Source organism: Muntiacus reevesi, chromosome 1 (genome assembly GCF_963930625.1).
Source record: "Muntiacus reevesi chromosome 1, mMunRee1.1, whole genome shotgun sequence".
NCBI lineage: Eukaryota > Metazoa > Chordata > Mammalia > Artiodactyla > Cervidae > Muntiacus > Muntiacus reevesi.
This window is the reverse complement of record NC_089249.1, coordinates 114,334,021-114,346,483: the sequence shown is the minus strand read 5'-3', so window position 1 is coordinate 114,346,483 and position 12,463 is coordinate 114,334,021. Positions and strand designations below refer to the sequence as shown.

General features: G+C 38.9%; 1 protein-coding gene across 2 annotated transcripts in view; it reads left to right on the top strand.

The window, feature by feature from the left end:
• Window positions 1-11,045, top strand: part of LRRC8C (leucine rich repeat containing 8 VRAC subunit C) — an 87,114-nt gene extending 76,069 nt beyond the window's left edge. For both annotated transcript variants that reach the window (XM_065909278.1, XM_065909285.1), the window contains one exon: window positions 4,141-11,045. In XM_065909278.1, the coding sequence (XP_065765350.1) occupies window positions 4,141-6,414 (2,274 nt within the window). In that variant the 3' untranslated portion in view covers window positions 6,415-11,045. The remainder of the gene's footprint in view (window positions 1-4,140) is intronic.
• Window positions 11,046-12,463: the final 1,418 nt, after the last annotated feature.

Below are 12,463 nucleotides of genomic sequence, written 5' to 3'. Positions count from 1 at the left end.
CATTGCTTGACCTGTTTCCTTCGATTCGACCCCTCCTCTACTGATTCACCTGCCCCTCCCCCCAAGCCCGTTCATCCCACTATAACATGGGTGGCTTAGTCATCTTTGTTGCTGGTTTCACCTCACTTTTGCACTCAGTGACTCATGTCCTTCTGTGTACAGCTTTTCCTTATTCTGAAACTAACTTAGGTATTTGCTTTAATTTGATGATTTCATTTAAGAATTATTCTCAGAACTTCCCTGGTGGTCCAGTGGTCAAGACTCAGGGCTTCCCACTGCAGAGCAAATGGGTTTGGTTCCTGGCTGGGGAACTAAGATGCTGTGCTGCACCACCAAAAAATAATAATAATTATTATTATTCTCAAATCTGTTCTTAGGGTAGTTAACTTTCTCACATTGATATATCTTGGATCAGATTCTTCTGTTCATCTTGCTTTTTAAATTTTTTTCTCTTCCCCTTGACCCCATTTCTTTCCCCTCTTTCTCCCCCTCCCCCTGCATAAACACACTGTGTAGGTGTAGGTCTAGTCCCAATGCTTTTTCCTCCAAAGGCAGCCTGAGAGTTGTCCCTAGCAGAAAAGCATTGGGTTTCTCATCTGTGTGACACATGTATGGTACAAGCTGGTGGTGATGGTCTAAGCCTTGATGTTCTGCAGAACAGGATATGGTGGTGGGGCTTTCTTCCTGCTCTTACCCTAAGCACTCTTCCTTAGTCCTGCACTGCAGCCTGGAACCCTACCATTATTCCTTTAAAAAAGATTTTTGTAGCTATTCTTCAAGGCTTCTTTTGTATTCTAATCTTTAAATTTCTGGATTAGGTAAAGAGAAGTGAGGTGTAGGTTTAATTAGGCAAGCTTCTCAAAAAAGCAGAAAAGTTGAAACAAAATCTTTTAAGTTCTTACAAGCTGCTATTTCCAAATATCCCACAAAACACCTTTTACCCTTTTCTTTTTTAAAGGAAGCCTTTCTGTCTTCTTTCTCTTTCTTTTACTGTACCTTTGAAAACATTGATGCTTCTCCCGGTTCTTCTCGGTGATGGAGTGTTTACACTAATCATAGAAAGTAACTTCCTTCCTCTCTCCTATGGCTATTTTACTGTTTAAATCCCCACAGTCTTTTCTCTTGGGCTCTGCAAGATGCCAGCCAATCAAGTGCCTTTGTCCTAAATATAAAGAGGTACCCCAGGAGGGCACACAGCTGAGCCAGAGAGGCCCAAGCAGGATTTCAGGCCACACTCGCCCCTCAGCTGGAAACCCTGGTGCCAGGCATAACCTGAAACCCTCTGCAGCAGCCAGGCTCCAGAAGTTAATCATCTGCCTCCATGAGGATCGAGTCTGGAGAAGGGCAGGGCAGGAGGCAGTACTGGGACCATCTGGGTGCTTGGCAGGGACCTAGAACCTCCAGAAGGTACCTACTTGCCTTTTTACCTTCTGGCTGATCTTGCTTTCACATCAGTGCATCTCTGTTTTCATCACATCATTAACAATGTCGTATTAACATACTTGGAGAAAGAAATGACAACCCACTCTAGTGTACTTGCCTGGAAAATTCCATACACAGAGGAGCCTGATGGACTATAGCCCATGAGGTGGCAAAAAATCAGACACGACTGAGCATAGCACAGTATTAACATGCTAGCTCAAAGGTGTCACTCTTGGAGAAGGTGCTGGGGAAGCATTTCTGTCCATGCTGGTCTCTAGCCCCCACCTTCTGCTTGCTTCACAGATGCGCTCAATCACTCAGTTGTGTCCGACTCTTTGCAACTTCATCAACTGTAGCCCACCAGGCTCCTCTGTCCATGGGATTTTCCGGGCAAGAATACTGAAGTGGGTTGCAATTTCCTTCTCCGGATAATTGAAGCTTCACAGATAATTGGAGCATTAAATGAGACTGCAATTAGGAAAACATCTAGAACATGACCCCAGCCACTGAATTTCTTTTTCTGTTTGATATTTCTGCAGGGTAGACTCTAACATCCATCTAGGCCTTCTCCTTCTATTTTCTGTTCCAGGGGTTTCCATGGTAGAGTGCTTGACCCCAAGAAATATAAAGGATGCCCTATTGAAATATAAGATTAAAATGAAAACTTTATGTTCATTTTAAACTTAAAGGAAAAATAAGCTTTCTAATATTTAGCTGAGGGATTGGCAATACTTTATGGTTGTAATTATAAATAGACATATGTGAGTGAGTGAAAGCCACTCAGTTGTGTCCAACTCTTTGTAACTCCGTGGACTATCAGTCCATGGAATTCTCCAGGCCAGAATACTGGAGTGGGTAGCCTTTCCCTTCTCCAGGGGATCTTCCTAACCCAGGAATCAAACCCAGGTCTTCCTCACTGCAGGCAGATTCTTTACCAGTCAAGCCACAATGGAAGCCCATAAATAGATATATTTATGCCCACAAATATGGACATGTTTAACGTTTTTTTCCTCTGATACAGGTAAGTGATTAAAATGTTTGTTTGAAGACATTCTCAAACATTCTCACACCACTGTAGTCACCAAACCCTTTGAATGCAATCACATTTGTTTTTCTTCCCTGCCTTCTTCTGATTTACATAGTAAATAGTAGCCCCTGATATATCTTCTGGTCTACAGCATTTATATATCTTTATAAACAAAACTTCCTCTCTTCCCCCAACTTCATTCTTTCATTGTTATCCACATAGGATATGGGAAGAGATAAGCTTTTCCCCTAAAACATGTATAACTTATGAAAGGTATTTGTTACTTAGGATGAAGTAAAATTGAGATCTTTTTGGTTTAATCCTAGAAACTCAGTAAAATAAAATAAAAATGTGGGTTCTGGGTCCAAGTGGCCTAGGCTAGATGACATTAAGCAAGTTGCCTAAACTTTCTGTGCCTTCATCTCCTCATCTGTGAAATTGGGGTAAAAAGAGTGATCCGCCTTATCACGTTAAGGTGACAATTAAAATAATATCTTTGACATTATTGGAATAGGATTACATATTAAACACCACAGCAGGTTTGTTGCTGTCATCACTGTAATCACTGTCCTTAACTTTATCCCTAGGAGAGATCCATGCCCAGCACTATGCAGCTCTGAATTGGAAGGACTAGTGTCAGTGTCAGTTCTAGATTGATCCACTTTCTCAGCAAATGCATACTGGCAGTCTCCTATATATCAGACACTCATCTAAGGGCTGGATGCTCCACTGCATCATCAAACCTTGTACAACACTTCTCTCTAGGGGGCTGTATCTCCCCCGTCACCAGCTTGTGGTCATATTCCTCATGCCATAACAGTCCACTTTGTAATAGACTCAGTGTACATGTTCGTGTACTTCTTCCTGGAGATGATCCCTCCAGGTTGATTCCAAGTGTATTTTGCCTCATCCTATCACATCTTTGGGAAGAAAGTGTTCTCTTTTACTGAAATTACAATCTTATGAGACTGCTGGACATTCTTAGGGCTTCATATTATTTTCAACAAGCTGAAGCATTAGTAGGGGAATAGAAGTTGATGTAATGTTTTGTGTGAAAAGCAGCAAGTTTAGACACAACTATTTTACTATCAAACATTTCTATAGTCTTTCATCTCTCTCTGAATAAATAGTTCTTACAAAAGCATAGTAAATTCCCATTTTATTAAAACTAGTCATATTCATCTATGCATGACTAGGATATGGGTAGAAAGAAAAGAGGAAATTATAAAGACAGGAATTTCTCCCATATTTCCTCCTTTTAATCCTTTTACTTCTCATACAGAAACTAATATAATGTTGGGAGCCATCCAATTCAAGATGGAATCTGATAAGAGGATGTACTTCCCAGACCAATGACTGATTTCCCCAAGGCTTCAGTGAAAGAAGAAATGCAAAATTTTTTAAATATGTGAAATGTTCTTCAAATATTTATTTTGTCATGAACTGTTCTGTGTCCTGACAAAACTGCTCCATTTTGTGTCTTGAGTTAGATGTGGCAAACAAAGATATACATTTCATTTTCCCAACCTGTGGGCTAAGAATAAAAATCTCGGTGTTGGAATTGAACATTGTATTCTCCAGGCAAAGGAAATGGACTTTTATTGGATGTTATTGCTGCTTTCCTTCTCACTAATGACATTATGAAAGCTCTTTGAGTAATATAATTTGAAAATATTATTTCTGTGTTTCAGGTCATGCAAGACAAGATAATCTGCCTTCCGAAAAGAGTACAGCCTTCTCAGAACCACTCTTCCGTTTCAAATGTCTCTCAAGCAGTGGCCAGTACCACCCCACTGCCTCCACCAAAACCATCTCCTTCTAACCCAGTCACTGTGGAAATGAAAGGGCTGAAGACAGATTTGGACCTTCAGCAGTACAGCTTTATTAACCAGATGTGCTATGAGCGAGCCCTCCACTGGTACGCCAAGTATTTCCCATACCTTGTCCTCATTCATACCCTGGTCTTCATGCTCTGCAGCAACTTTTGGTTCAAGTTCCCTGGCTCCAGCTCCAAAATAGAACATTTCATCTCAATCCTGGGGAAGTGTTTTGACTCTCCCTGGACCACACGAGCCTTATCTGAAGTGTCTGGGGAGGACTCAGAAGACAAGGACAGCAGGAAGAACAACATGAGCAGGTCCAACACCACCCAGTCTGGTCCAGAAGGCAGTCTGGTCAACTCTCAGTCTTTGAAGTCAATTCCTGAGAAGTTTGTGGTTGACAAATCCACAGCAGGGGCTCTGGATAAGAAGGAGGGTGAGCAGGCAAAAGCTTTATTTGAGAAAGTGAAGAAGTTCCGGCTGCACGTAGAAGAAGGTGATATACTGTATGCCATGTATGTTCGTCAGACTGTACTTAAGGTTATAAAATTCCTAATCATCATTGCATATAATAGTGCCCTGGTTTCCAAAGTCCAATTTACAGTGGACTGTAATGTTGACATTCAGGACATGACTGGATATAAAAACTTTTCTTGCAATCATACCATGGCACACTTGTTTTCAAAACTCTCCTTTTGCTACCTGTGCTTTGTAAGTATCTACGGATTGACGTGCCTTTATACATTATACTGGCTGTTCTACCGTTCTCTAAAGGAGTACTCTTTTGAGTATGTCCGGCAGGAGACTGGAATTGATGATATTCCAGATGTGAAAAATGACTTTGCTTTTATGCTTCATATGATTGATCAGTATGACCCTCTGTATTCCAAGAGATTCGCGGTGTTCCTGTCTGAAGTGAGTGAAAACAAATTAAAGCAGCTGAACTTAAATAATGAGTGGACTCCAGATAAACTGAGGCAGAAGCTGCAGACAAATGCCCATAACCGTTTGGAACTGCCTCTCATCATGCTCTCTGGCCTTCCAGACACTGTTTTTGAAATCACAGAGTTGCAGTCCCTAAAACTTGAAATCATTAAGAACGTCATGATACCAGCCACTATCGCGCAGCTAGACAATCTCCAGGAGCTCTCTCTACACCAGTGCTCAGTCAAAATCCACAGCGCGGCATTGTCTTTCCTGAAGGAGAATCTCAAGGTCTTGAGCGTCAAGTTTGATGACATGAGGGAGCTACCCCCCTGGATGTATGGCCTCCGGAACCTGGAGGAGCTTTACCTGGTTGGCTCTCTAAGTCACGATATTTCCAGAAATGTCACCCTTGAGTCTCTGCGGGATCTCAAAAGCCTTAAAATTCTCTCGATCAAAAGCAATGTTTCCAAAATCCCACAGGCAGTGGTTGATGTTTCCAGCCATCTCCAGAAGATGTGCATACACAATGATGGCACCAAGCTGGTGATGCTCAACAACCTGAAGAAGATGACCAATCTGACAGAGCTGGAGCTGGTCCACTGTGACCTGGAGCGCATCCCTCACGCCGTATTCAGCCTGCTCAGCCTCCAGGAACTGGACCTCAAGGAAAATAATCTGAAATCCATAGAAGAGATCGTTAGCTTCCAGCACTTGAGAAAGTTGACAGTACTAAAACTGTGGCATAACAGCATCACCTACATCCCAGAGCATATCAAGAAACTCACCAGCCTGGAGCGTCTGTCCTTCAGTCACAATAAAATCGAGGTGCTGCCTTCCCACCTCTTCCTATGCAACAAAATCCGTTACCTGGACTTGTCCTACAATGACATTCGATTTATCCCACCTGAGATCGGAGTTCTACAAAGTTTACAATATTTTTCCATCACTTGTAACAAAGTGGAGAGCCTTCCAGATGAACTCTACTTCTGTAAGAAACTCAAAACTCTGAAGATTGGGAAAAACAGCCTATCAGTACTTTCCCCCAAAATTGGAAATTTGTTATTTCTTTCCTATTTAGATGTTAAAGGCAATCACTTTGAAATCCTCCCTCCTGAACTGGGTGACTGTCGGGCTTTGAAGCGAGCTGGTTTAGTTGTAGAAGATGCTCTGTTTGAAACCCTGCCTTCTGATGTCCGGGAGCAAATGAAAACAGAATAACTTATTTTGTTTAAAGTTTAACTAAAACATGCTTCTACCAAATACAGTATAAATAACTAGGTAGTCTTAATGCCTTTCCTACTTTATTATTGTTTTTCTTCTTTTTCGCACAAAACAAAATGTACACAAAGAATGAGTAAGGAGTATGTATTTTTTAATAAAAATTTAATTGTATTTTTTCAATATTAGTATTTTAAAAGTTTATTTGTCCTGGAACCTAATGTATCTATTATTGTTTTCTACTGACAGAGACAGATGGTTCCACCTGTTTTTGTTTGTTTTTTTGTTTGTTTGCTTGCTTGCTTGCTTGTTTGTTTTGGTTTTTTGGTAAATTCTTGTAAAAGGAAGGGAATTTTAAGTTGCATGTTTTTGGTATTTTTTAAATCGATGAAGATACTTTGCCAAGGTCATTTTTTAGCTTGTTTACATCTGTACAGGGTCTTTATTTTTGTTTTCATTGTATATGTACCAAGGAATCTCTGCTAGTTATTTTAATACCAGCTGCCTTCTGCATCGGTCAAGTATTTCATTGTACAGAAAACTTCTCTGGAATATAAGCTCACATAAGTGCATTGTCATGGGCTATTATTTTCAAAATTTCCCCTTGGCCTCCAGCAGAACTCTAAATTGTTTTCTTTCACATACCTGCCAGTTATTTATCATTAGGCAAGGATTTTGTGAGTAAGGATGATAATCTTCCATGGTCAGCTTGGTTGGATTGGTCATTTATAATTTAACTGATTTACATTTTTACCAACATTTTTTAAATGTTGAAAATATTTTCCTTCAGTGAAAAAGGAAATGCAGAAACTCCTCCCCTTTAATATCAATGTTGTTATGTAGTTCTGGCGAACAACCTTAGAAAAGCTAATTTATTTTAATTAAAATAGCTAATTAAATTTAAAAATCAGAATCAGAAGCCTGCTTTTTAGTAATTTAATCATCTTTGATATCTTGATATGTGAATACATCCGATGGAAAAAAAAAGAAAAAGTGCTACTAAAACACCCGGCTAAAGAGCTGGTGCACTCCAGCCAGGCACACGGGTTTCTCTGGGCAGTGTGGCAGTGGTAATCTCTATTCAAATTCTGCCTGTAACACAAACTAATCAATGTATACATATACATATATATTTATCGATCTCTCTCAACTCTGCCCTTGCTATGAATGCTAGTAATGCAAGCACAGAAACTCTACCTGTTCTCTTTGGCTTAAAAAAGTTTATCTCATCTAAAATAATTCTATATCTTTATTTTTTTAAGTGTGAAAAAATAGCTGAGTGGATATAACAGAAATAATTTTTGCCTGGTGGTCAGCAGAGTTTTTATCTCTATACTAAAAAAATCCAACATAGTGTGAAAGTGAAAGTAGCTCAGTCGTGTCTGAGTCTTTTGACCCCGTGGACTGTACAGTTCATGGAATTCTCCAGGCCAGAATACTGGAGTGGGTAGCCATTCCCTTTCCCAGAGGATCTTCCCAACCCGTGATCAAACCCAGGTCTCCCACGTTGCAGGTGGATTCTTTACCAGCTTAGCCCCCAGGGAAGCCCAAAATGTATGGGTCTTGGGCAAAAGTTTTCACTGACCATTAAACTGTATAGTAAACAGGAAAATGAAAACACTATTTGTGCCCTCAATCCAGGACCAGTGCTATCTATCATGGGAATTTTGTTTCATGCTCCAGCTTCATTCTCACTGTTTTCAGAACCCTAGTCTGATCTAAGATGGTTTTGTGACCTAACAAAAAAAAAAAAGTAGGAAGATGGTTTGGGTTTCAAAATGCTTATTTTAAAATTTACTCCTTGATCCTGGTAAATTTACTTAACGACAACTTTGAGTCATACACGGGACACAGCTCTACAAATTACTCAGCAGATACATGTACCTCAGTTGTGTTTTAAACATTATGATACAACATGGGGTAAAGGATTTGGGGAAGAGATGCTTTTCATTTATTTAATAATTTAATCATATAGACCAAAGTGCTTTGCTGTTTCTGCTCTATGTTTAAGTGTTAGAATGGTGATTTTGTATAGCTGGTTTATTTCCACCTGGAATTGAAACAATATGTTTAAAATAGCAACATGGTTTTACTTCTTTGATAAAATATTCAGTTCTAGTATGTTTTTAGGATCTTGATTATGCACCATGAGTTGTGTTTAGAGACATAGCACTGTTTTAAACAAACAAACAAACAAACAAACCTGGAAGATTATCCATCACTGAGCATGGCAAGAATACCCCTGTAGAAAGGTGAGCTTTGATAACTGCTGTTAAGACACTGGGTGCATTATTTTTCTGGATGAAATTTATAGTTGTTTTCTATATCACCCTTAAAAAGGGATCTATTCAGGTTAAACATCACATTTATGCTGAAATCTTTATCTGATGTTAACTTATAATCTCCCATGGGTTCATAACTGAAGTAAATCACTAGTAATTAGTCTTTGTGACAACTTGCTCAAAATGTCAAAATAATTTTATTTACTTCCTAATGATTTCACAGGTTGACCCTAACCTAAGTTCTAAATAACATCCAGTTAATCAGTATAGTTCTGAGTTTATGGTTTAACTAGGAAGGAAAATTCATAGATGCTTGTTAGATTTTATAAAAATTCAAAATGTTCAAACTTCATCTTGAGTCTTAATTTTCCAACTTGATCCTTTTAAATATTGTATATTTTTGTTCACATTCTTAAGTAAAAAACATTTAATTACTCTTTAGCTGTTAAATGGGAAACTCAGGTAAATGAACTGCTGACTTTTCTAAAGTTCTTTAATGAATCAAACTCAGTGTTAAAAGGGGTATTTACCTAATCCTTTTCGTATTTTTACAAGTGCTCTTGCTAAAAAGGAACAACTAGCTCCATTTCTCCAACTTCTGTAAGATTCATGAGAAACTGCTTATGTAAATATAAAAGCATCATACGTACTCAAGTCCTATGGCTACTGGACACCCTTGGTGAGTATGCTTTTTGGTCAGTTTTAGTAGTTAAGTATAGATCAGTTGTTGGTGGATGGTCCGGTTGAAACAGCATCTAAGTATATATCCTAGTGGAACTCACCTAAAAGGACCACACCTCAGAAAGCTAGTCATTTGTTGGGTTTTCACTCACTTTGTTTTAAGTACAATGGTTTTTAACATAAATGTTCTTGATTCAGTGAAACCTGTTATTTACACTGGTAAGTTTTCCGATTGTTCACCCACCTTTCCCCTGCCTTAGGTTTCCCATGTAGGTAGTGCAATGAGTTCTAACAATTTCCGTAGCACTCAAGGGCAGGCACTCCTTTTTCAGAAAGGCTTGGAAAATAAGCCTGCTGTGGGTATTCTGTTCATTTATAGGTTCCTCCTTCCCTGCCTCTGAAGCCATCTTTGCAGAGAGGGGCTTAGCAACCTGAAGTATTCCGTGAGTTACTGGGGATAAACAAAGTTCACGTTTTTGCAACATACTATCTTATGATTTCTGTTATAAGAAAGGGAAGAAAAAAATATTTACATTTGTTGTTACCATTCCCCCTAAGAGTTTTGCTGTGGTTTATGTTCCTAATTCTAAGTAAAGTTCATTTTTTAAGTAGTGTTTTACTGTCTAATGTAGTGTGGTGTTAGTCACTCAGCCGTGTCTGACTCTTTGCCACTCCATGGACTGTAGCCCTCCAGGCTCCTCTGTCCATGGGATTTCGTAGCAAATACCTGATCGGTAGTAGTGATTTATTTATTATACTTAAACAGTGATCCATCTTTATGGAAACTGCAGTATTTAGTAGTAAAGAGATAAGATAAACTTCAAGACAACTTAAATTTGTGTTTAGAAATTAAATTGATTCAGTTTGCGTTCTCCTATGAATCTTGACTATGATAATGCTATTCAAGCAGTTCACATTTTTGGTAGGATCTCAATAACTCAGGGTAGGTAGGGTTCCATAGCAAAATAGCACAGTTATTAGTGAGGGGAATGCCTCAAGGGTCTGTAAGATTTTCTCTTTTTTTTTTTACTGTCTACTAAGACACATTCTAAGAAAACTTGGACAGTCTCAGACCTGCCATTGATTTTTCAGATTTAGGCCTCAGTGACATGCTTCTAATACAATTTCATACCAGTCTTTCAAACTAGCTATCCACTCTTACTCCATCTTCTCAGAGACTTTCACTGATAAAGGTAACATGCTTAAATTCATTTTGGGGAGACGGGGAGGAGAGAAGCTCTCCTCCCACGCTAAGGAATTTTTTTTTTTTAATTAGAAGACCTTAAAAAGGGGTATATAACTTCAAACAGTTTTTTGGTCCTGTTAAATAACAGTTCCTATGCATGGTTTTGGATATGGTATAAATTTGCTTTTTGCTGAACATTGTTCACTCTCCCATATGATTTTGCCTATTTAATGAATATTTTTTGTGGGGTTGAAACTCAATGCCTTATGTGGTCACTTAGATTTCCTTTTGCTGCTTGTTTCCTCTTACTGTATATGTTCAGATTTTGTCAGTGCTGGCAAAACCTACAAGACTGTCAAAAAAATGCTTGAAAGTTGATCTGTCATAGTGTAAATTCATGATACAACGTCTTAATGTTATTTGACTATGTAGTACATAGGAACAGAAAATAAATTAAATAAAATTGTTTTTGTAATTTGAAATTGAGTTCAGTCCCTTTCTTATCTATTTGTGGAAATCATGTTTATCTTTTGCATTTCTCTTGTGTTTTTGCATTTTCTGTTACCAAGGCTCCCTGAACTCTGCAGGAAATAGGCTGCATGCATTTTTTTCACTTTGTATTTGGCTAGTTTCTGCAATTGTGACTAATGATTTCCTTCCTTAATTCTCTGTACTGCATCTACCTAAGGTGCCCCTGGAGTTTCATTTGGGTCATTAGTGCCTTGCTATGTAATCTGGAGTGCAATTTCTGTGTATTTGCCAGATCAGACTGTACAATGGCTGTCCAGCCCAGCTCTCAGTAAATACTTTTATGGTAATAATTGGGTCTACTTAAATCAGAATGGTTCTGTGCAACTAGGAAGACTTCCCTAGATAAACACACATACTCCAAGCATAGGGAGGTGCTTAATAAAATAACTTCATGAACCACTTATGCATAAGAAAATTGTGACTGGTAACTTTGAAGCTAAATTATCCTTTTACAAATTTTTCTGTAGTTATTTATGACTCAGTTATTTCACTGATAATCAACTGATAGTCCTTTGGGAAAGAACTGTCGAGATGAGGAGAGATTGTGAGTGCGATGAGAGAGGCCTTGCGAAAATGTGTACAGAAACTTAAAAGGAATGATGGGAGAGCGCTGGAGAAACTTCTGAGATGAGCTGAGATGGGCAGCGGATCAGAAACATCTCGTGATTCCAGTGCAAGTTGCACAAAGAAAAAGTCTCTGTCCACTGCTGCCTCCCACTGCCCCACCTTCCTGTCCTTTCATTACAGAATACTGAGATAAACACTAAAATTAACTCAGTTGTTTCAGTTAGCAAGGCTCAGGATAAGCACTTTGATTTGGATGGAGAGATACATGAAAGTCATTAAAATCAATAGGGTACTTAAATAGCCATAGCACCAGGCCTGTGTGTTTCTGAATGTATATTTGAATGTCACTCTAAACATCCAAGCAGGAAAAAGTGAAAAGCTCTTCATAAGCTGCATTCTTTTTATGTACAAATCTTTGAATACAGGTTATAATTTAGGTTTCATATTTAAGCATTTTTGAACAAAGCAAGGTGCAAGTAAACATTTATGTGATCACATATACCACAGTGATGAAGTATTTTCAGAGTGTGGATATTTTGCATAAAAATCACAGCCCTAGGGGACTTCCCTGGTGGCCCTGTGGATGAGAATCTACCTTGCAATGCAGGGGACATGGGTTCAACCCCTGGTTGGGGAACTAAAATCCCACATGCCACAGAGTAACTAAGCCCGTGCACTAAAACTGCTGAGCCCAGATGCTACACCGCAAAGAGAGACTCGGCGTGATGCAGTGAAGAATCTGCATGCTACCATCGAGACTGACTCTGCCAAATAAATGAAAATAATAAAATAAATCATCTTA